The sequence below is a fragment of the Poromitra crassiceps genome, assembly GCF_964638095.1.
Source record: "Poromitra crassiceps genome assembly, chromosome: 5".
NCBI lineage: Eukaryota > Metazoa > Chordata > Actinopteri > Beryciformes > Melamphaidae > Poromitra > Poromitra crassiceps.
The window spans coordinates 17967543-17993361 of record NC_139642.1 but is presented as its reverse complement, the minus strand read 5'-3'; the positions used below and the strand labels follow the sequence as shown (position 1 = coordinate 17993361).

The 25819-nt window shown below is 42.5% G+C and overlaps 2 protein-coding genes across 2 annotated transcripts in view; one reads left to right on the top strand and one right to left on the bottom strand.

Moving 5' to 3' along the window:
- Positions 1-25819, bottom strand: part of LOC310776358 (fibroblast growth factor 12-like) — a gene marked incomplete at both ends in the record, with an annotated part of 210047 nt that overhangs the window by 175324 nt on the left and 8904 nt on the right. The window lies entirely within an intron of this gene.
- Positions 11014-23885, top strand: LOC310777347 (uncharacterized protein; the record flags this gene model as incomplete). The annotated part of the gene is made up of 7 exons (XM_083637682.1): positions 11014-11104; positions 11220-11386; positions 11476-11696; positions 13225-13354; positions 13435-13535; positions 15159-15241; positions 23551-23885. Exons 2-7 carry the CDS (start codon positions 11321-11323, stop codon positions 23883-23885), a joined length of 936 nt encoding a protein of 311 aa, XP_083493808.1. The 5' UTR covers positions 11014-11104; positions 11220-11320.

The window sequence follows — 25819 nt, the reverse complement described above, 5'->3', positions numbered from 1 at the left end:
CGTGAGATTCATTTGTTTGGCGAGACGGGCATGAAAACCGGCCCTCAATGCATCCGAAGTAGCCTACGCTGTCAGTCAGGTCAGCCCCAAACACACTGGGAAGAGAGATGGGCTGGCCCATTTTTACAGGTGAGTTTTGTCAAGTGGTCATCATGGATATTGCATGGTCTGAGAGGCGGAGACCCCCCCCCCCCCACCTTTTTCAAAAGTGGACTTGGCCTGCTCCGTGCAGCGTGCTCCTCTCGGCTCCTCCATGTCAAATGTCAATGTAATTACATCACTCAACGCAGCCGCGGGGGAATAGATCAAATACGAACAGTATATGTCTATATCTCAACAAAATCATGAACGTAAACAAAGCAAAAGGTGGCGCCGAAAAGAAAAGAGACAAAAAACGTAAGGGCCTTGAAGCCAATGCGGAAAAATGTTGCAAGATAAAAATGTTTTTTCCGCCACAGTGCACTGAAAAGAGTGCTGCTACTAAGACCCCCAGTGTCAGCTCCTGTGCTGCTAGCAGCAGTACTTGCACCACCACCACGGATGTCAACTCCACCGAGGCACAGAAGTCACCCACTGTCGTGGCCGATGCTGGGCCTGGGCAGCATCATGGGACCGACGAGCAGCAGTCTGTCTTTAATAAGGTGAGACATGCTTCTTGTTTCTATTCTATTCTATTCTATTGTGGTTTGGTCATAATGATACTGCTGGCCTTGTTTGCTAGGTCCTATGTGTGTGTGAATCTGGTTGCCGTACCATGCTGTGGGCGTGTGTTTTTGGCTGCTGTGCTATGCATGATTTAATGTGTTTGTGTAGAAGTGTTCTTAGAGACAATTATTGCTGCCTTGTTATGGTGCGGTGCCTCTATGCCTGCAGTTGTTGGCGGGCCATGGCCAGTGGTGTGAACTGTGAATTGAGCCTGGCCTGGGCAGTAACAATGTACTTAGTCTGGTGATTATGGATCTTTCCAGGAGGCTGAGCAGTTTGGAAAATAGCCTTGGTTACACCTGCTCAGTCTATTAATTTAAAATGAGATATTTCTCTAAATCTGGCTTCCAACCCCCCAAAAAAAATTGGGACCTGGGCTGGTCTGGACCTACTGCCAGGGCCTCTTTTTGGTCCCAGTCCGGCCCTGCCTACAGGGCAGTCCACATGTCAGCCCCTTCGTATCTGCAATCTATGGTCAAGTTCCAAACTTTGCATCGCTCACCTCCGCTCTTCCACCCGTCCAGATCGCCTCGCTCCTCCACCGCTATGTATTTTATTTGTTGTATTGTGATTCTAAATCGTTGTCATTATTACTGTATCAATTCTGCATTGTTTTAAATTTCTCTTGTTTGATCTCTTTGTAAAGCACTTTGTCATTTGTTTTGAAAAGTGCTATAAGCTTTACTTTCTTACTTACTCCTGCTTTGAATGTTTTGGATTTGTTTATAAGATGGTGGAATAATTCCATGACGCCTTCCTCTCTTTTAAATTTGTACATGTCTTTCTGTGTTACTGTCATTATTATGATGATGACGATGATGATGATGATGATGATAAAAATACAGATTCTCACTTTAACCAGTAGAGGGAGAGAGAGAGAGGGGTGGAGACACAGGGAGAAGTCGTGTTTCCATTACCCTCAGAAATGCGCAAAATCTAAATATCGCAATTGAAATTGGGTAATGGAAACACGTAAATTTCGAAAAACCTCCCAAATATCGCAAAAAGTTTTTGCGCTCTCATGAGGTGGTTTTTCAGACGTGTCGATATAGCAGTTTATCGCAAAAGTGTAATGGAAACACATTTTTTGCATTTGCATGTCATGTGACCCATCTTCTCCTTTGGAAAAGGAGCGGGAAATGAAAGGAAATGAGGGAGAAAAGGGTTCGATAAGCCATGGCAAAACCTTTGCAGCAAGTGGAAAACTTTGAAGCAACGCTACCTAGCAGAAAGACGAGTGTTGTGCAAAAGCGGAGCTGGGGAAAAAAGATCATGTTTAATGACAGAAATCGGTCCATGGTGACAGGCTACCTGTCTGTGTGCGCGCAGTTACCTTTTTTCCTCTGCCTGTCGCGCTCACTGCATTCACCGCAGCCAGCAACATGTTGACACTCATTTTCTTTTGAATTGATAATCAGGCTCGTTTATATGCGTTGTAACTTCATGTTGTGATTTGCATTGACCATTGGTTGGATTTGAGCATGCAGGGGACGGGATATGGCCATATGGGGCAGATCCCCGTGTGTAATCACTGTGGCAGCTGCTGCAACGGGGAATTGCGTTCAGGTGTGTGCGCCGTCAGTCCAAACTCAACTTCAATGGAAACGCCTACAAGTCGCAATTGTACATTGTCGAAGTTGTAGAAATATCGCAATTATTTTGCGAAAAACTGTAATGGAAACACAGCTAGAGAGAGAGGGAGAGGGAGCGAGCGAGAGATAGAGAGAGGAGGTATTAATAGATTAGGAGCTGTATCACTGTTTAATATCATCTATTTTAGCAACTGTGTCATGGCACTTACTCATGTTGTCTTCTGACTAGATCACTGCTTGTGTTGTATAAAGCTCAGTACGTCGCTTTGGATAAAAGCATCTGCTAAGTGAAATTGTATTGTTGTCGGGTGAAAGCTTGAGACGTACTAGTCACACACATAACCACGGATATGAACTAGAGCAGCGGTTCTCAACCTTTTTGAGCCGCGACCCCCAAAAAGATTTAGGCTGGGGTTTGCGACAGTGGTGTAGTCTACCTTTTTTCAGAGGGTATACTGTGACTCTGACACCCCCCACCCCCCCTCCCTGGTCGGGGGGGCGTGGTTTTTTTTGTTGTTGCTCCTCCCCAAATTTACAGAATAGCTTCAGCTATCAGCTTCATCTTGCTCATTGTCGCATTTTTCTTTCCTGGCTTGACAGAAAAAGTCTGCCTTCATGCGCCTTGTCGGCTTGAAAATAGAACTCAAATCGGCGCAGCTCAGGCGAGGCGTGGGTACTGGGTACACGGAAGGTTCACGTTGAGGCGCCCTGTGTACACAGCCTCATTGACTAAAAAGGACGCCTATTTAAAAGCGTGGGTAAAGGCAGGCGGTTCTTGAACCAGGCCGAACAGGCAGCCGCCTGGAGCCCCGTCCACTAGAGGGCCTCGCAGGAAGAATTTTTTTTTTTTTTTTTTTTTTTTTTTTTTTTTAATATATTAACACATTGAGTGCCACAGCGCTTCAGTAAAATTGTCTGGAGCCTGTGCCAGATTCACTTCCATTCAGTTGAAAGCAGCTATAGAATTTTTTCTATTATGGCTATATTAACGGGGCTGGACTTTAATGAAACATTGAACACTCCTGCTTCTTCCAAAGAAGAAATTTTGTTTCTAGACAGTTCCATTATGAAATGACAGCCTCTCAAAAAAGTGCACTTTCAAGGGTTTTCTGTCGTTTTTTTTAACTTTCCAAGATATAGTCCCTTTTATGAATACCTTTTGCACTCTAATTTCGAGCACATTCACTGACTCTGGCTGGTGTTTTCTGATGTGGTGGCGTGTGGTGTGGTTTCTGTGCAGCCTGTGTGCCACACACCCCTCTCCCCCCCTCTCCACCTCTGAGCTGCGGGCTCCTCCCACACGCACAGAGTTTGTTTTCTCGACTCCGTTTTTGCCCCGGACAGATCCCAGCGCCCATCAAGGAAATGATGCGCGCTGGCAAACGCGACTGAACGAAAAGGCTTGGCCGTTCGGCTTCGGATGCTGGCTTTCTAGGAAATCGTGTGGAGATAGATAGAAGCATAAGAGCTCAGTTGTGAGCGCGGATGCAGCCGAGCCCACTCTCCGCTGTAAACAGAGCAATATATACGGCTCTGGCAGAAAGCATGCATCGGTTTCCACTTTGATCACGGCTTTCTCCGCTGTCTCCTGTACAAAGTAAAGGATCTGAGGTGGGTGGAGCAGCTCCTGTGACGATGTTTAAGGTGGCGCCGTGTGATCCCTTGAAGGGATTCATGCTCACTGGCTAGGTACGACCTTAAACAGCAGAATTATGGAATAATATGAATTATGATTTTAGGACGTCCACAGACGTCCTTGGCACTCCTCGTTACTTTTTTTTAGGACGTCCACAGACGTCCTTGGCACTCAATGTGTTAACTGATAGACCGACAGCAATAACCGAACAACGACGTTAGCGACGGTTAATCGATTAACGGTTAACCGTTGACATCCCTAGTCCAAGGAACAAGTGAGTGTTATTATTTGTTGTTGTCTGTGTGGAATGAGTTTATACTGTGTTCTACATGCGGTGGATTCGTCCGCCATGTGGCTCCTTGTTCATGCTAAATTGCAGTGCCCGTTCGCTGTCCACTGATAGTGCCTTCATTTGAGTTATTGATGTTTCTTTGTATTGTGGGAGTGCCTTATTGTTTACTTATTATTTACACATTGATGTTTATTTGTAGATTGATGTTGAGTTGAATGAGTGATCTATATTTGGTTTACTGTATAAAGATGACAAGTGACAAAGATAAAGATATGATTATGAAGATTACAAGTGATAAAGATATAAAGATGACAAAGATAAAGATATGATTATGAAGATTACAAGTGACAAAGATAAAGATATAAAGATGACAAGTGACAAAGATATAAAGATTACAAGATTCACAAAGAGAATGAGAGAGGATGCAGAGGGTCATGCCCATTGAATCTGAGGGGGGATGTAACTTCAAACAGCCTCTAAATATGGCAAAAATACGTCCAAAAAAGGTCAAAATTTTTTCCGCCGGGGCGCCGCCGGAAGGGACCCCGCCGGCGGCGCCCCTTCGGGGCGCCACCGGTAGGGGCCTCCTTCGTGGCTTGGCCTGGAGCCTCCAGATGCCTAGGACCCCCTCTGGGTAAAGGCAAGGCTTGGGTGCTGTGTGTGAACGTAGGGTAACACACAGAGTGCACAGGGTGAATTTTATGAATGGAAATTGAAAACGATATGTATCATAGCGCATTTCCCAGTGCGCATACGCAAATCTGAGTCATTTCGCAGTGTGTATACTGCGTATACCTGCGTAGCACGTAGACAACACCACTGGTTTGCGACCCCCCCTCCCGCCACTGCACCTCTCCGGTGCATTCACTCAAATCTATTTTATACGGTTTTTATATAGTTTATAGTTCATATATAGTTTTATACTGTATAGGCTACTACATTATATCATTGGTATGGTAGATGTAATCATCATGGTTGAATGAATGAATGAGATTTTTATTTTTGAACATGAGATGAAGCATTTTCCACATGGTTTCACATGTTATACCAAGAAAATAAATTGACATGCATGTTCAAAAAAGGACAAGGACGAAGCTAATGCTTGTGGTTTCCTACCCCTTTTATACATCTTCATTTTTTGACATGGTTACTGTTTGTTTATCAAAAGTACAGTCATTTCTCCAAATAATAAACTCTTAGTTTATCGGAAGAAATAATTCTGGAAATAAAGAACAAAATATTCTAGAAATAAGTACAAGAAATTACTGGGAAAAAGGAGCAAAATATATGTCTGGATATATGATATATGGCTGGCTTGGCATCCAGGCGTCTCCGTCCTGTCTTTGATGCACATTAGTGATGGGAATTACGGCTCTTTGAAGGGAGCCGGATCTTATGGCTCCGTTCCTTTCTGAGAGCCGTTCAAAATAGCGGCTCCTCGTTCATTTTTTTTTAAATGGGGCGCGCACTACTGTTTCTCCGAGAAATCACTAATATAATGATATGGTATGATTTGGATCAGATTTGATAAGACCCACGACTATTTCATTTTGCATCAGTGGACTGCAGCAGCATTAAATTACTCATACAGTATTTCCAGACCTAATGTCAATGATCTGTATTGTAAACATTACACAAGGTGACACCATATCATCTGCTTATTTAGTCAGTGAATTTACTGACTAAGCTGAAAGTTGGCTGTCCTTGATGCAATTCATGCAACACTTCGCTACCCAGAAAGTCGGCAGATGCACTCCGGTTTTGATATTAAGCTGAGTCCGCCCACCCAGGCCAGCTACAGCATGCGCCTAACGAGTGCACCCGACCTATCCTCCCTGCCCCATGCTCCCTGCTCAGCGGACTAGCAGAGGGAGGGATGGAGGTCTAACCTGTGTGTGTGCTGGGGAGCGGCAGGCAGTGAAATTTGGGCACAGCATTAAAATGAACGGCTCTCAAGTAGGACTCGGTTCCCTTCGTTCATAGCAAAGAGCCGTTCAATAGATTTGGGTCGTTCGCGATCGTCGCAACACTAATGCACATGCGCAGTACCCATCATCCGGGGAAAACGTGACATCACCGTGACCGGAAAAACAAGCAGCTCCCAGTGCTTCTCCACAGAAAAAATGTCTAGCCGTCCTCATCATACGTCAAAAGTGTGGGAGCATTTCACCCACATCAATGTGAAGTGCAAAATCTGCTAAATAAGCTGAACTCGCTTATCATGGCAGCACGAGTATGATGCGCGAGCATCTCAAAAGGAAGCACGTTGTGGCGAATGCAGATGAAGGCTAATTAGCTTGTTAGCTCACTGGCAACCGCAACGTTAGCTGCTAACGTTAGCTGCTAACGTTAGCTATTGGCTAACGATATTAACGTTAAAAGCCTGCTGTAACGTTGTCATCTCATAGCAACGTTAAGCTCATGTGTTGCTGACGGGAATACTGGTAACCTCATTTTACTCCGCAGTTTGCACTCTACTTACGACATTTAAAAATGTGTTTGATGACTGAGAAGACTGAAACAATTTATTTTTGCTGATATTTTGGTTGCATAGATAGTGAATAGTTTTTGGTTCCATTTCCATGCCACGTAGTAGTGCCCTAATTTTATTTTGCATTATTCATTCAATGGATAGTAGGACATATTTCATTGCACTATATGTTTTCAATTTCAATGTATACTATTTTGCAGTTTTGCAATTTGCACTATATTACATTTATTACATGCAAGTACATTGATGCCAGAAACAAATATGCTGCTACATGCTCTAAACTTTAAAGTTCATGAAAATATTATTTTTGAGTGAATTATCATCATTAATTGTCTTTATTTTTATTTGGCACATGCTTAAAACAACTTGAAGCTAAATGTAGAACCTGATGATAGCTAAATCAGAGCGATTGAGTAATTGTGCGATATGATCCGATTAGTCGACTAATCGTTAAAATAATCGGTGATTAGTCGACTATCAAAATAATCGTTTGTGGCAGCCCTACAGACAAGCAAAACGATTCAGTCCAACCTCTTATATTTTATAGTTCTCTAGGGTAAACATTTTAAACTGTTTTAAATTTACTTTTATTTATTTATTTTTTAATATAGGCTAACCATCCCGCGACCCCGGAAATAATCATGCGACCTTGAACCTGGGGGTCCCGACCATCAGGTTGAGAACCACTGAACTAGAGAACGCTAAATTTACAATGCGACTTTAGAATCAATGTCTGTGTGTTGTCTGTGACGTTATCAGTGATGTCATCAGTAACACACATGCTGCCTGGCATCAGATCAAAAATAGTTATTAATCCACTCCTGAACATTATGGCAAGAAAGTTCATTACTGATGGGGGTGTTCCAATGTTGGCTCCATGGCTGCAGCCTTGAGGGATCCCTCCAGAGACAGCATGGGATCCCAAAGAGGATATAGAGAGGTGAGAGAGAGCAGTGACAGTGGCCAGAGGCTCTGGGGGTGTGAGAGAAAGAAGCAGCAGCAGAGAGGGCCGTTTCCAGGTCTGATCCAGGTTAGTCTCACTTGCCAAACTCTCTCCCTGCACCGGGAGAGTCTGGCTGGTACTGTAATACCTCCACTCTGGTCTAGCGGGGGAAAAAGGCTCTATTTACCTTCACTACCATCCACCAAAAGTACCAAGCAGGCCAGCTTTATTGCACAATCCACATCCAAGTTTTCAGCATGTAGCAACAAGCTAGCGTTGTTGTTGTTCCACAGTGGCGCATGCATTTGAGATAGACAGATTCGACATGGAGGGAGCAGAAAGGAAATCCATAAATGGTCTCAGCCAGTATATCTGTACCAATGGCAGAATACCAGCAGCCTGCTTCCGTGAAGTCAGACTAGATCCAGGTCTCTGTGAGGCCAGGAAGTGGATTGAGATAGACCAGCGGTTCCCAAACTTTTTAGGCCACACACCCCCAACCGGGTTGGCGCACGCCCCTCCCATATGAATGAATGAATAAATAAATAAATAAACAAATAAATAAATAAATAATGTTAATTGGAGCAATTGAAAACAAACTCAAATCTTTCTCAACACAGCATCCAGTCTTTGATAGTCTTCATTTGCTGATATTTAGTCTTCACTACTACACTGCTATATTACAACAGAATTTTACAATAAACCCTTTCCCCCACTGCTAAAAAAAACTCATAGAGGAAACAAGATTACATGGGTTTCTACACCTGAAAATAGTGCCATGTGGCCTATGAACTAATGACAACAGGGATGAGAGAGAGTAGCAGACAGGAACGCCGTTAACTAGGAAAGGTAGTTACCAGAACCCAGCTGTGCCCCTCTCCTGTGGCCGACCCTTGATGGACTCACGCAGACTTCATAGTCTCTGTGCACAAAGATAACAACAAGAGGCTGATGCTACAGCTGATGCTGTAGAATGAACTGTGCCAAAATCGGTTCAGACGAGTTCAAGCCCCTCCCAGCAATTAACTACTGGCCTTCCCCAGCCGAGCACTTTGAAATGTAACTGCTTTCACCTAAACTAGTTTGAGTTCAACGACTCAGGAGTCGGCACCAAACCAAACACGTTCAAATGAAACACAGATTTAACATTTAAGACAACTACAGATGCAGCAATCTCCAAATGGTGTGTGAGTTTACTGTAGGCTGTGTGCTTCCTGACAATCAAATCCACAGAGGGAACGGAATCTATTCCGACAGACTTGCAAAAGAAAAGTCAGGAAGTGCAGTGAGTTAGTACACTTTGTTTATCGTAGATTGTGTTTTATTTATTTAGATTTTTTTCTTTATAGAGAGCCAAAGTGGAACGTCACTTCCTGCTTCAGCACTGTACCAGAGATTTTCATCCGCCATTTATTTTCCCATAGACATTTCATAAAATTCTTATAAAAATAGTTTTACTTGTTCAAACCAAACGGTACAGATATATTTAGAAACAGGAGAGATCGCATAACATTTACTTGGACCAAAACGTTAAAAAAAATGTGGGTTTAAAGAAAATAATTTTCAGATATTGTTTTTTTAAGTTTTGGTCCGAGTGAAATGTTCTATGGTCTCTCCTGATTCTAAATATAGCTGAACCGTTTGGTTTGAACAAGTAAAACTATTTTTATATGCATATTACGAAAAGTCTATTGGAAAATGAATGGCGGATGAAAATCTCTGGAACAGTGCTGAAGCAGGAAGTAGGCGGTCTGAGTCTCTAGTGGGGTGCGGGGGGGGGGGGGGGGGGTTGAGGAAGTGCTGCGGTGTGTGTCTACATGTACCGTGCTCAATGCAGATTTTTTTTTGCTCAGATCCCTCAAGTTTTGCTTGCACAGAAGTGTCACCCCAAATACTTATAAGATCTAAAACATCACTGTCTCTCCACAGACTAGCTCCATCGAAGCTGTCCTCCATGTTTGTAATCCCTCCCACCAGCGCAGAATTGTGACGAATTGACCTAGAGTGACGTAAAAGGCTCATGAATTTTCATACGGGTCTGTTCACACTGTGGTCACATTCCAAGAAATCAGATCCACATATGAAAGTAGACTATGTCAGATTTGAGTAGATCAGATGCCGTGTGATTTTTACTGTTCACACTGTAATGAGGATGGGGGGAAGAACACGTGATGTCCCCCCCCCCGCACACACACACACACACACACACAGATGTTGGCCACTTTTGCCTGCAGTGTGAATGGAGCCTGTCTACTGTAGAAACATCTGGAAGCGTTTAGTGAGAGCGGGCGGGCCTGCAAAGTGGAGCAGAGAAGAGAGAGACTGTCGGAGACGCTGTAAATATTTGCGCAGTTGGTTATTCTTATTGATTCCACCTGTAACTCTTCAAAAAGAGACAGAAGGTGAGACAGACGCTTTGCTCAAGTTAATTCAAGACTCTTTGTTGCTTTACGAGTGAGTTTAAAGCGTTACTTCATGATCACTGCGTGGATAACTCCTCGAGCTGATTGCAAGGCCGTATTTCAAGTAGGCTAGGCTAGGCTAATGGGCGTGGACTAGAGATCCACGAGATTTCATCGGTGCTGTGAGTTCCAAAAGGAAACACACTCTGTTGTGTTTGTGAAGAGTGCATAAGGTAATTAGCTACTTAACATCACGCTACAGTTCATTAATCATCGGTGTGTGTTTCAGTTGAGTTCAGTGTCGTTTCAGTTGTAACTGTGCACCGCCATTACGGTGTGGTTCTGAATGAGAGTCAAGCTTTGGTAGTGAAGTGAATCGCAGATTAGACTTGCTGGATGAAAGACTGTTTCAGCGTTGATCGAGCAGATTGGATTGTCTTTCGTGTGTGGATTAGTATACAGTATACTCTGTAGATAATGTATGCAAAGTAATCTGAGAGAAATGGCCCAAAGATATAATTATTTCAACAGAGAGTCAAAACCACAGAAGTGGCATAGTGTCAGCGAGAGATGGAGGGAAACATTAGAGAAACTTGCTAACATTGATGAAAGTAAAGTAACCAGAGTTGGAAGCATCACGTTTGTGAAAGATGACCCAGAATTCTACATAGCAAAGGGAAGTGATGGTACTGAAGTCTTCTTGGGGCTGAGAGATGACGGCACTGAAGTGGCAGTTAAGAGAATGTCCAAATTCAACTATAAGGTGCTGAAGAATGAGGAAGGATTTTTACGGCGTCCAGAGCTTGATGATACGTCTATTGTAAGATACATTGACTTTGCAGAGGATGAGAACTTTGGATACCTTAGCTTACAGCTATGTGAATACAGCCTGGAAGAATATATCAGCTGTGACTTTCCAAGAGACGATCTCTCTGAAATGAGGAGAGAACTTGTGCGTCAGGTTCTCACAGGTTTAAGTGTGCTTCATGGTCAAGATTCTCAGATACTTCACCGGGACCTCAAACCGCAGAATGTTTTGATTGGTAAGACATTACACATTCAGCTCACTATCAAAAATGTAAAAAGTATGTACACAGAGATTGGAATTGATTTTGATCAATATAACACAATTTACTGTCTCCACCATTTGTCCGGCAGATGTTAATGGGAGGGCAAGGTTAGCTGATTTTGGCATAAGCCGACAATTACCCATAGGACACACATCTTTACTCACAAGAAGTAGAGGAACGAGATGCTGGATGGCCAAGGAGACTTTGGAAGAAGACCCTATACTACGACCATATAAGCCAAGTACTGATATACAGGTTGTTGTTTTTCTGTTATCACAATTTACTTAATGACTGGGTGAAAAATCTTTCTGTAATAAGTACTAAATGTTGCTAATCTTTTTAAGGTGGCAGGGATGTTGTGCTATTACATCTTCTCTGGAGGAGAGCATCCGTTTGGAAATTCTCGTAAATGTGAGGACAACATTTACGAAGGGAGGTACAGTCTGGAACATGTTCAAGATGTGGTTGCAAAGGATCTCATTGAGAACATGGTCGATGGAGATCCCAAGAAGAGACCTACAGTGGAGGACTGTTTGGCTCATCCCTTCTTCTGGAAAAATAAGAGGTGAGTTCATGGAGAGGGACTTAAATCGTAACTGGCCATTTTTGATCTGGACCCTTTCCGAACATTTTCTATCATAGTGATTGATTTAAATACAATTTTGCCATTTTCTTTGCTATCGAGCTATGCACTCATCTTCTTAGCCAAGCTGTGTGACTCTCAGTGTCGTCATGTAGGTCCAAGGGACAGTCCAAAACCCAGCTTGTCTTTTTTTCACCATATTGTTGGTAAAAGGATGTAAGTGAAAATTAAAAGGCCTGCTTTTCTTGTACAGGTTTGATGCCACCTTGGCTTTAGCACTTCCTTGTTTATTGTTTGCCAGCTGGCTGTGTTCATAAGTGCTGCTGGTGTCAAACTAAACAGAGTGTCTATTCGTACCCGGGTACGATTAGCTTTTGCCGTGTTACTGTGCTATTCATATCCTATGCACATCACAACGGAGGCTCGGTGCTCGCCTCGGACCTCGTCTTTCTCAAGCGTTTGAGCTCTTTCTCCCCCTCTCTCCTCCGCTCCGTTCCTCTCTCTACCAACCAAAACAACCAAAAACAAACGCTGAATTTGAAGAGAGGGGTTTTGCACTGCAGTGAAGTTAGTTAGTTTCACTAATCCAATGCTACCTGCTTTTGAGATCTGCTTCTCTCTCCTTCGCTCCTTCCCTCTGCCTCTTTACACGTGACACGTCAATGATTCTTCAGGATTAAGGTTTGAATTAAATGAATTAAGTTTCGTTCTATATATATATATATATATATATATATATATATATATATATATATATATATATATATATATATATATCAGTATACATATATATATACACACTTAACTATACATTCTAGTTTAAACTACTTTTGCTGGGCAGTCATTATTGTTGTCTACAAAAACATTATAGGCTACAATGTAACAATGAAAACATTTATTAGGCTACCATAACCTTGAACATTACTGAATGTAATTCATTGATACACAAATTTCTGCTCCACAGCACGTAAAGTAAACTGTTAAGAGCTGTACTGCCGGCAGCCGACGCCTTATATAGAGGGCACCAGGCTGCGGCAGGGGGTGTGGCCATAGGCGTCAATGAGAAGGTCTTCAGCACGCTCGCGTGCAGAGGGATACATATCCATTAAGCGAAGACAGGGCCTCGCTGATTTCATAAAACTAGAGATTACTTTTAAATCTTTCATTTAGGATCACTAAATACTTATAATTTGTTAGCAAACCAAGCTTGTTCACAATCTTTTGTAGGGTGATTATCTTTTAATGTTGCTTTTAGGAGTATAACTCAAATAAGTGTATCTTCTTCAACTAATTTCAGATTTCAATGCATGAGACATAATTTGAAAGCTTACAATCTGCACTTTCACAATCTGTTAAAAAAAAGTAAAGTAAAGTAAATTACCTTGGCCTACTTGTTACCCAAAAACACTTATTATCAGTATGATGTAACCATAAAGGTACTTTTATTCAAATTACTTTTATTCAACTGTTTTAAATGGTGTACCTTTTTAAATATGCATCTCTCTTTTAGGAAAATAGAATACTTGAGAGAGATTGGCAATGAGGATGAGGTGGCGAACTATCGGAGAGCTGACGAGGAACTAATTCAGAAATTGAACCAACATGCTGGGGATGGATTCTTCAATCAGTGGAAAAACAAGGTAACTGAGAAATAACTGTTGTTGCATCTCAATCTGTAGGCCTCAAAGCCACTTCATCATCACTTTTGCTGCTATTCCAGTTCCCACCAGCAGTGGTTAAGAAGATGGAGGGCAAGAAGAAATACCCTGACGACAACCCACTGGCATTACTGCGCTTCATACGCATCCTCATTGTGCACTAGTAAGTTAGACTGAGATTACTGTAAATGATACAGAAGAACCTTAAAATGTCACAGGAAAGCCATCTTTATACATTTGTGAAACTAGAAATCCTCGTGGTTTTATGCCTCCACCGGTGATATCTGTGGTCAGAGGCATTGGGCCCTATCTTCACAAAAGCTGTAATTTAGCGTTTGTGATAATTTGCTCATTCGCACACAATGCAAATTGGGGGCGTGCACAAGCGCATTCCTGTTCTAATTGTACTGGACAATCACATAGGTGTGCCACTTGCCAAATCGGGCGTTTCAGCGCAAAAATGTGGGATAGATGGCGTTATCCTATCGTCAGCAGCGCGCAATTACTTTGCGCTAAGAGCTTTTAAAAGCACCTCTTATGCGCTAAATACCCTGCTGCGCTTGAGCGCACCATAATCTCTGTGCTGCGCAGTGCAGAGTAAAATTCCTTTTGGATATGTCATTACGCACGGACGTGCCATGCCAGGACATCAAATTCTGCTGCTAAAATTGGGTATTAGCAGATAATTCAGTGAGGCAATCAACTATAACTCACTGAGAAACTTTTATCACATCGCAAAGAGGGAAATGAATTGAGAAAACTTGTTGGACAATGGACATATATAGGCTATTCACCTTCACCTATCCCATAACCTGGAGGGTTGTTGGCACCACAGACGATCTGTCAACAAGCTCTCTCCATCTCTCTCTGTCCTCGGCACAAGTGAGTCCCCTCTATTACGCATGGAGAGAATTACAGCATATTGCATGTTCATTAACGCCATACCTCACTACTATAATAAGGCGGCGGGGGGCGTCAAGAATGAACTGATTTGATTTTGGTGGTCAAAGGTCAAAGTTCAATCTCACTGTGACCTCACGACCGTCCGTTCCATGCTCGTTAACACAATATCGCAGGAACGCTTTGAGTGAATTTCTTCAAATTTGGCTCAAAGATCCACATGGACTCAAGGATGAACTGATTAGATTTTCGTGGTCAAAGTTCAAGGTCATTGTGACCTCACGTCCATCCATTCCATCAAGGATTGGGGCGGGCTGTGTAAAAGGGGCCATAGCTAGGGATAGGAAGGTCATGGAGAGCCGGGATTTAAGGGGTGGGTAGGGGGAGTGGCTAGGGGGATGTGGGTGGTGGGACGGTAGGGTTAGGACTATGTTCCATGTTGAAAACGATTAGCCGTGTGCTTGAGGTACCCCAGAACATTGCCTAAAGTGCCATAAGGCTGAATGGCCACACCACTGTGCTGTGGGCTTCAAGGTATTTGTGCTTGTATGAGTCTGGACAGACATGGATGTAGACTGCAACTTGACTTGTTGGCGGAGGCATACAACCGCAAGAAGGTTATTTCTATTTTATTGAAGTCGGTGGACCATTCTTTTGACATCAATAGCTACAGTATAACTTTAAAAGCACAGGTAGGTTTGACCCCCAGTTATATCTCTGACCTCATAACCCCTCATGAGAACAGGGGACCTCTAGTCATTCTAAAGACCGAAGGAGACTTTGGAACCAGAGGACCTCATCTTTGGAACTGCCGTCCAAACCATTCTGAGACATTGGTGAATTGAGTCTCCATTACTTAGAAATAATTTTCTCTCTCTGTTTGCAGTCGTGAGGATGCAGCCAAGATTGATCTGATGTCACTATTTCCCCATCTCTTCGGATGTGTTTACAAGTTTGCCAAAGACCAAGGTTGGAATTCAATAAGGCCCAACCTGGTAGACATGCTTAAAAAAGAGTTGAGGTGAGTTGGACTAAAAGCACTTTAAAAAATTAAGTGCAGTACCCAGGCAGAGACAAATTACATGAGTTTTAATTGTTAGGGATGCCCAACCTTTTTTGACCCAAGATCTACTTTTCAAGTAGCCAGCCTCCCGAGATCTACCAGTCCAGTTTCAACATCGCAAACGCACACACATCGTTTCCAGCCTGCAGTAACTAACCTCACAACACTTTCTCGTTGTCCCACAACCACTTGACATTAGGGCTGTGAATCTTCACTGGCCACATGATTCGATTCGATTACGATTCAGAGGGCTACGATTCGATTCGATTACGATTATCGATGCATCTTAAATCGATGCATCACTTTTTCCCCCAATACATGATTTATTTTTTCTCGCTTTACAATACAATTGCATTGTATTATGATCCATAATTAAAATAAACAACTGCATGTACTTCCATTATATTTTATTATTTTATTTTATTTTATTTATTTTTTCCCCCCTCAATGCCATGCGATCTACCACACTACACGGCCGATCGCGATCGATGTATTGGGCATAATAATAAACAGGTCCCACTGCAAGGCTTCAACAATGTAGTGCAGTTAAACGGCATATTATCTCTGTAACTATTCACTCTCATAAGGTTTTGCATGTAATGAGGCTAACTATTTTTTGTTTGTTTGGCCTGTAGCACCATCTATGTAGAAATATCTCTACCAAGGAGTGAACCTGAGAAAAACTACTACTACGTAGCGTCATGCCCATAGACCCTGGGGGTACCATGGGGGTAGCGGATACAAATACAGTATCGTGAAATCACAATTAGTGTTTTTTTTCTCACTCTCTCAGTACAAATACAAATATTTTAAACAAGTATTGGGGGAATTAAAAAAAGAAAAAGTGTCTTTTGATTGATTGATTGATTGATAGATATCTTTATTGATTCAATAAACGTCAAATAGCACACAGGGATTCTCCCGTGCAGGGTCTCTCAGAACGGAGCCCATTTATGTGTGATGGGAGCCCACATGACTTGTCGTGTTGGCAAAGATCCCTCGACTCTATGGCGCCTCACTGTGGAGTTGAATCGGCGGCATCAGCTGCTGTTCACATTGAACTCTCAGGCCGAAATATTCGATATATATATTATAGTAATATATATATATATATATTTATATATATATATATATATTACTATCCAGAATGTGCTGCTGGCTATAAGACTCTTCCTCTTCATCCTCTTCATTCTTTTCCTATTTGTCATCTTATCAGGGACCGGCCTGCCGCATTACAAACTGCAAGAAAGAGAAAGAGAAGAAGGGAAGAAGATCTGCACTCAAGTCTTCCTTTGTCCTTAAATGAAGGTGAACCACAGTGTACCTAGCAGCTCACTAGAGAAGGAGGGGCTGCAGCCCTCCCCTCCCGCCCATGCTTATTCCAGGCCCAAAGCAATATCTGTCCTTCTCAACTTCAAGCAATGGATTTGAGGGACTCCCTAAAGTCACTGAGGGGAAAAAGAATTAAGGAGGGATTTAACGAGCCACCGTCAGCCCATCAACCGGTGCTTGTGGATGCATCCACATATGCATATAAGTCTGCCCCCCCAAAACTCTATAGTATTAACCCTGAGCCTGAGCCTGAGCCTGAGCCTGAGCCTGAGCCTGAGCCGAACCTGAGCCCAAACTGCCCAGTCAAAATAGTCACTGTTCACATCAGGGATTCTAGGTCCGAATTCCTGACTATTCCGGCCTATTAGAATGGTTAATGCCTTACCGGCCCAGTCAAAATGTATTGAAAAAAGTTAGATGTAATCATTTTTTAAATACATAACATATTTTTAGCAAACAAAATCTACATTTTAAAATCATTATTTTTTGTTGCCGTTTATTTCAAAATAATTATCTATGCACTGCAGTCTGTGCTTGCAGTGCAAAGGGAGCAAGGTGAGCCTCACCGCTCGTTAAATAATTAATTAATTAATTCGGTTGGGGTTTGAATTTACGTTCAGAAATAACATTTAAACAGCCATAAAATACACAAAGACAAAGGCTATGATGCAATCATCCAAGAAATGTATTTTATCGATATATATCGTCTTCTTTACTCGACTTGGTGGCTTTATCGTGTGCTGTTTTATGGCACTTTGCTGTCGCGTTAAATGAGCAGCTGATGTGTGGTGCGTGCAGATGCTTTCAGATTGATAGAGCCTTTGGTGAAGCCGTTGTTCTTACCCACCTTTTCACAGATGGTGCAGAACATTTCATCTTTCCAGTCTAACACATGGGAACTTCTCCTGCCATTCTGGGTTAAATCTTTTGTCTTTTTTTGCCTTTGGCGGTGGCGGCCGCAGTGTTTCTTCTGTTTCTTCAGGAGTAGCAGGAGCTTGAAGTAGCCTACTTGCACCATCATTACGTTTAAAAAAGAACTTGCCCAGCAATGTCTGCTTTGCCATTTCGATCTCATCAAAGCGCTGTCGGCTGCCCGCCGCCGCGGGATGCTGCTACAGTTAAAGAGACAGCGTCTGCTAGATTTGTCCTTTTTTCGCCAAACACTCCACATAACAGCGGGGCGAAAATATATATTATGGGCTCTATCGTTGCAACGGCCTAAAAACTGCGCTTAGTGCCAGGCGCAGCGCAGATTAGTGGGTGTGGACCAGCGCACTCGATATTTTGGTGTTGGCGCTACAGGTGGCCTTAAGCATTATAACCATGCCTTTTAAGCGTAAAATTATGCACAATCTGCTCATTGGGGAAGTGCAGTAAACAAATCAAAAGCTTCCCTTTTAAGCTCCAATTCCACGGAGCGATCCAGTCCGGTCAGAAAGCCAAGCACTCTGCTCCCCCCCTCCCTTTCATCCCCGTCTGTCTGTCTCCATATATAGGCTATTATTCCATATTATTATGCTTCTCAAACCAATCTAACTGCAGTTTAAATACTGCAAGCATGTAAATACGCTACACTATAGCAAGATCAAAGTGAAAATAATGTTCTAAAGGCATTGGCTAGAAAAATATAGCCTATCCCTATATGATGAGATTAGATTGGTGAAAGTTTGTCCAGAATGATATCGTTTTCTCTCCCCTTCTGTACAGGAAGGATGATGCACATAAATATAGCCTACATTATGTAAAGTCATTGCAGAAATGTGTTTTTATTGTAAAAGTAAATGTGAAGTAAGGCTAATCTTATTGGAGCGGACATCACAGGACATCACAGTAGAACCGTGTTACGGCTGTCTCATCTAAATCACGTTGTATCTGCAAGGGATATATATACCACCTGGGGTACATATATGTTTCACATAGGGTTGTGTTTGGATTTCTATGTTTTATTTTTGGCCAATATTGAAATGTTCGAGAATTGCATGTTGTGTGAACAGAAACATTATTTCTATCTACCACTTTAGGCAATTTAGGCTGATTTGGTTGATATTTATTCTCGAAATGTATTAGTCTCAATGCATGCTGGGAGATTTGAGGGAGTGAGAGAGAGAGAGGGGGGGGGGGAGAACAGCTTTTTTCCATTTGTGCTGCGCAGGGAGTGAGAGAGAGAGAGGGGGAGAGAACAGCCTCTGAATGACAAGGGCTCAAAACTACGATATAACTACTTGTTTTCCATCGCGTGAGAGAGAGAGAGAGAGAGAGATTTTATTTTTTATTTCACCTTTATTTTACCAGGATAATTACTTGAGATCCAAGATCTCTTTTTCGAGTAAGACCTGGCCAAAATGGCAACATCCATAAAAACAAAAAACAACAAGACGCAAGCACAACAAGAACATAAAAGGCAATACATTCATGAGGAGAATTGAATGTGGGTTGGAGCAGTTAAGAAAAAGGGGAGATGAGATGGGGGGGGGGGGGGTAGAGGGGGTTAGGGTAAAAGGTAGGAATGAGGAAAAGGGGGGTTGGGTGGGGAGGGGTTGTATACAAGATATTAAAAACACTTTATACAGAAAAGCAGTGACATTGACCCATCACATTCTTTAAAAAGTCCGCGACTTGAGTTTTAAAATCAGGAAAGGTGATGAGGTTAGCTAGTTTTAGGGTTTTTTGCAGTTCATTCCAGGCAAAGGGAGCAGAAAACATGAAGGCCCTTTTCCCAAACTCTGTGCGAGTTTTGGGTACTGAGGCATGGAGGAAGTCCTGAGAGCGTAAACTGTAAGATGGGTTTGATGTGAGAGAGAGAGAGGGGGGGAGAGAGTGAGATGGCAGAGGAGAGCTGTGCGTAAATACGCACAATATCCGCGGCGCACTGAATAAGGCCTGGTTTTGAAAAGCGCTAAGCGCTAAATTAACGCCAGGTGGGAAGATATCGTTAGGCCGGTAGTAAGGCCGAAACGCCCATTCTGGCACTGCGCCACGCCTCTTTGGCGTAAAGCGCATTTCGGGGCCTAAAACCATGTTGCTATCTTCCCGAGGCAGGAGCAAGGCACGTTTTTTGCGTTTAAAGCGCATGGTGCAGGTTGGAGACCACATTGCATTAATATGTGGAAGGGGTATATAGCAATGGGATTTTTCAATCACACATAGCTGCGTTTAGACTAGTTTTTGTAACCAGCAGGTTTCATGGAACTACCTTTTGTGATGTCACAGGGATGCAAAATAGTCACCTTTAGGTGACAGTCACATTTTTCAACCCAAAATATGAGGATTTCTGAGTGGTTTTATGTCTGCCCTGGTATCTGTCACCTTTTTTCACTCTCCATGACTTTGAATCCCTGTGTCAGCCCCAGCAGAACATTCTCCTCTTGTGATGTCACTCCTGTTGTTATGTCACACGCCCATTTATAAAATGCCACCTTTTCCTCCATATTTATGAGTGTTTTCACTGTAATCATGAGCCCAAAATGTCAATTCAGATTTTTTTTTAACCTGCACTATGCTCCTTAACGCCAGTTTTTGCGCCTAAGGCCAGGGGAAGAATAGAGCCCATAGCCTATGGGCCCTATTCTCCCACAGGCCTTAGGCGCTAAACTGGTGTTAAATGAAAAAAAAAAACACGCTTTGCACCTGCCTACCCGTGACTCGGGAAGATAGCGTCATGTTTTTAGGCCCCGAAATGCGCTTTACGCGTGGCGCAGTGCCAGAATAGGCCAGAATGGGCGTTTCAGCCTTAAAAACCAGCCTAAAGCGATCTTCCCAATTGGCGTTCATTTTGCGGTTAGCGCTTTTCAAAACCAGGCCTTATCCAGTGCGCCGGCTCCTCCCTACCAAACGCCACACACAGACACACATGTGCATCTCTCCCAGCATGCATTGAGGCTTAATACACTTTGACAAGAAAAAGCAACCAAATCAGGCTAAGTCGGCTAAGTGGTAGATAGAAATAATATTTATGTTAATACAACATGCAATTCTAGAACATTTCAATATTGGACAAAATAAAACATAAAAATCAAAACACAACCCTATGTGAAACATACATGTAATCCAGGTGGCATATCCCTCGCAAATACAACGTGGTATAATCGAGTGACACGGTTGTACTGTGATGTCCCGCTCCAACAAGACTTAGGGGCCCTTTACACGAGGACGGTTTCCTATGGTGACGGGGAATTATTATATCGTTAGTGCCTCCCTTTTAGACGGCGACGGCGAATTCGCGCTTAGAAAACGACACATTTTGAAACCACCTTCCAGAGTGGAATTCTTGGTGACGCTTCCCGCTGATCGTTCCATGTAATCGCTTTGAGACGGCACTTTTCAGAAACTCTGACGTGCCTGCACACGCGATTACGCCATAGCCGTGCGTGAGTTGGCAACCATTTTCAAAATAAAACGTCAGTATGAATGAAGTTTGGCAACATTCAGAATTAAGCTACACTGCGGCCAACTTCAGTTACATGTTCATAACGTTACTGCTGCGAGGAGCCGATGGCTGTACCCGGTCGGCATTTAACGTTAGTTACAAAAGCACATCGACAGTGTTTTCTCACTGCCAGTCATAGGTAGCGGAACGCATCTGAACTTGGGGGGGCCGGGGGGCGTGTCGGGGGGGGAGGCTTGCCCTCCACACACACACACGTCTGTGAACCACCATCATTGATTATTATGAAGATAAAGATTTTGGTCGTTTGAAGCCAGATTCATATAGGAATATCTCATTTTAAATTAACATTAGGATTAGACGGTTGTGATGTCAGTATTCAGTCTTAACAATCATATATTTGCTCCTTTTCTCACTCACTCCTATGTCACCACCTGCTCTCCCTGCAGGGTTTGAGATTAAACTTTTTTTTTATCACCAGCCAATATGGCTGCTAGATTTTTACGAGCCAATTAATTTCAACTAGCCAAAATGTTTTTCTTGAAATAAACCAGAATATGAGTGCCACTGGGTTAATATAAGCATACGTACGAGTACAAATAAGTTATAGCATAATGAATCTATAAATTACAGCAGGGCTATTCAACTAAATTGTTCAGGGGGCCACATTGTCAGAAACCTAAGGGACTGGGGGCCGGACCGTTCCCCGAGCCAGTACACTTGACACAATTTTCACAGCCACGCTGGAACTATTATTAAGTAGGGGGTGCTGTAAGGAATGGAATCTCGGCAGCGTCGAAGAAAATTTTATGTTTTTTGGACTTTTATCCATATTTAGAAGAATATTTAATTTTAAATTAACATTAGGATTATACTGTTGTGATGTCATTATTCAGTATCTTCTCCTTTTCTATTATTAGTATTACTATTAGTATTAAATACTGAGTATCTCATGAAAAACTATTAATATTGCATCTTTTGTGTTTAGCTCCGTCTCACAGCATTGTAACATTGTAGTGCAGCAAGAAAGGAAAACTACTGTAAACATTTGAACCATATTTCTTGTTTAGAACGTATAGCTAGCAACATCGCCATCTCCTGAAAAACATTAATATTGCACCTTTCTTGTGGCTACATCACAGCATCTACTGAAAAACATTTATAGTGGATCATCTGACTTGTTTAGTTCACTTTAGATTCACATCACATCTGAAAAACAACCAGTCGAGTGGCCGTGTGGCCCGGGCGGTTCCGCGACCTATGCTGCCAGTAGCCTAACTACAGTAGGGTTTGACAGATCACAGTCAGCGCTCCCGGTCCTCACTGCTCGTTAAAAATTTCCAATAGGCGTTATTCTGATAAACTGGTCACATATAATGAAAAATGTGACTGTCACCTAAAGGTCACTATTTTGCAAAAGGTAGTTCCATGAAATGGACCAGTGCCCCCTGCTGGTTACAAAAATTAGTCTAAACGCAGCTATGTGTGATTGAAAAAAAAAAAATCCCCCAATCCCATTGCTATATACCCCTTCCACATATTAATACAATGTGGTCTCCAACCTGCACCATGCCCTTTAATGGCAGAAGTGACTCAACAAACTATCATGACATCAGAGTCTGATAACGAGCCAAACTAAAAATACATAATGGGCGATAAGTGCCCGCTATTAGATTCGGGCATATTAACATACATTAACAGCCAGGGCAGATACATACATTTCCTCTACCAAGTGCTGTAAAGAAAATAGGTCTTTTATGGGGCTTTACTGGGTTTTTATTCTTTAATGCAACCAAGCAGTCCAACAATCTGCGATCACCATCTGCAGACTGTTTTATCTGTTTATTCAACACCGCATTGTAAAAGGAAGCGTTTGTACGCAGGCGTGTGGTGTTAATTTTGTGGTGTTAAGTTGCAAAGTTACAGCGTCACCTAACTGGCCTGGCATTGCATACTACAGGGTTTGGCGATCCGTCTGAAGGAGGATCATTATGGCAACGCTGTGTATAAACACAGAACCAAAGGCTAGAACTCAACAACAGTTTACTGTCACATGCAGAGACCGATGTCATCTAAACGCAGTGTTGGGAGTAAGTAGTTACTAAGTAACTAGTTACTGTAACTTAACTACTTCTTGCAGTAACTAGTAATCTAACTAATTACTTTTAAAATTTAGTAACTCAGTTACAGTTACTAAAATAGTAACTGGGCTAGTTACTAGTTACTTTAGGACATGAAAATAATGGGACAACTTCAGAGGATTATCTGGTTTCTGATCCTCAGACCTAGTCCTAGTCCAGCTGCAGCCAGAGCCCCAGAGGCTAATGACCTTTATATGCTATAAGCCTCCCCAATAAGCGAATGTTCAATGGAACACTGTGGCACAGCAACACTAACATAATATGTGCATTAATAAGACAATCGAACTAATTACCCATTTTCAGTAACTTGCCCAACACTGTCTAAACATGGCCTAACTTCCTCTTCTCTTCCTCACAGCTGGCTCCATGCTGTGGGAGCCTTACCTCCCGCTGACCATGACCACGCTGCGCAGCACACCGCCCACATCTCTGGACGACATCTCTGGCATACAGACCCAGCACCAGTGGCCTATCTTGCAGGAGATACAGAAGCACACACACATGAGGCAGAGCCAGCTGGTGCAGCAGCAGAGGAGGGGCATGCTGCAGCAGCTGGTGAGGGAGAGACAGCAGCAGCAGCAGCAGCTGGTGAGGGAGAGCCATCAGATGCCTTACCAGCTGCAGAAGCAGCTGCTGCAGCTGTTGAGGGAGAGACAGCAGCAGCAGCAGCAGCTGGTGAGGGAGAGCCCGTAGATCATCTCTGAAAAATGTGCAAATATTCTTCATCTTATTGACTTGACTGATTTTATTTCCCCCCTCCATGTTGTGGTGAAATTACTCATTCTAACTTGATAAAGACCAATAAATTAGTATTTAAAAAGTATAACAATGATTTTATTTACAAAAACAAAGTCTACAGGTGGTCACTGTGACCTCTTGAACGCTGTTTTCAAGCTTGTTAACGCGATATCTCAGGAATGCCTTGACGGAATTTCATCAAATTTGCCTCTCAAACGTCCACTTGGACTCGAGGGTGAACTTTCACTCACTTTCTCTCTCTAAAAACAAAAAACAAAAAAACAAAATTACTAACTTAACTTTACCACTATTCCTTCAGATGTTGTAGTTGTCATAGACTGTGTTGCATAGTTGATTGCTCTATTGCTGACAAAAATGTGTTATTGTAAGTCGCTTTGGATAAAAGCGTCTGCCAAATGACGTAATGCAATGTAATGTAATGTAATGTAACTGATTAGATTTTGGTGGTCAAAGGTCAAAGTATGACCTCACGAATTCCATTCCGAAGTTCGTTAACACGATATCTCAGGAACGCCTTGACAAAATGTCTTCCAATTTGGCACAAATGTCAACTTGCATGTAAGGATGAACTGATTACAGTATATTTTGGTGATCAAAGGTCAAGGTCACTGTGACCTCTCAAATGTCATTTTCAAGCTTGTCAACGCGATATCTCAGGAATTACCTTGATGGAATTTCTTTTAATTTGCCTCAAACGTCCACTTGGACTCAAGGATGAAGTGATTAGATTTTGTTGGTCACAGTTCAAGAATACTGTGACATCACGACCACTCGTTTCATGCTCGTTAATGTGATAGCTCAGGAACGCCTTGATGGAATTTCATCTAATTTGCCTCAAATGTCCACTTGGACTCAAGGATGAACTGATTACATTTTGGTGGTCAAAGGTCAAGGTCACTGTGACCTCACGAACGCCATTTTCAAGCTCGTTAACGCCATTTCTCAGTAACACCTTGATGACATTTCTTCACATTTGGCTCAAATGTGAAAGTCTGGACAGACATGGATGTCGACTGCTCACTTGTTGGCGGGGGCATATATCCGCCGTGCGGTCGTTCTAGTTTTAGTATGTATTTTATTTGTTGTATTGAGATTCTAAATCTTTGTCATTATTGCTGTATCAATTCTGCATTGTTTAAAATGTCTCTTGTTTTATCTCTTTGTAAAGCACTTTGTCATTTGTTTTGAAAAGTGTATAGCTTTACTTTCTTACTTACCCCTGCTCTGAATGTTTTGGATTTGTTTATAAGATGGGGAGATGGGGAGAATAATTCCATGACACCTTCCTCTCTTTTAAATTTGTACATGTCTTCGTGTGTTACTGTCATTATTATTATTATGATTATTATTATTATTATTATGATAAAGGGCCTCATTTGTTTCATAGCAGAACCTGTGAGGCAGCCTGACTTTAACCACTAGAGGGAGAGACAGAGGGGGTGAAGACACAGGGAGAGGGAGCGAGCGAGAGATAGAGCAAGAGAAGGAGAGAGCGAGAGGAGGTATTAATAGATTGTAGGAGCTGTATCAATGTTTAATATCATCTACTCAACTGTGTCCTGGCACTTACTCATGTTGTCTTCTGACTAGATCACTGCTTGTGTTGTATAAAGCTCAGTACGTCGCTTTGATAAGCGTCTGCTAAGTGAAATTGTAACATTGTTGTCGAGACGTACTAGTCACACACATAACCACGGATATGAACTAGAGCAGCGGTTCTCAACCTTTTTGAGCCGCGACCCCCAAAAAGATTTAGGCTGGGGTTTGCGACCCCCCCTCCTGCCACTGCGCCTCTCCGGTGCATTCACTCAAATCTATTTTATACGGTTTTTATATAGTTTATAGTTCATATATTAAGTTTTATACTG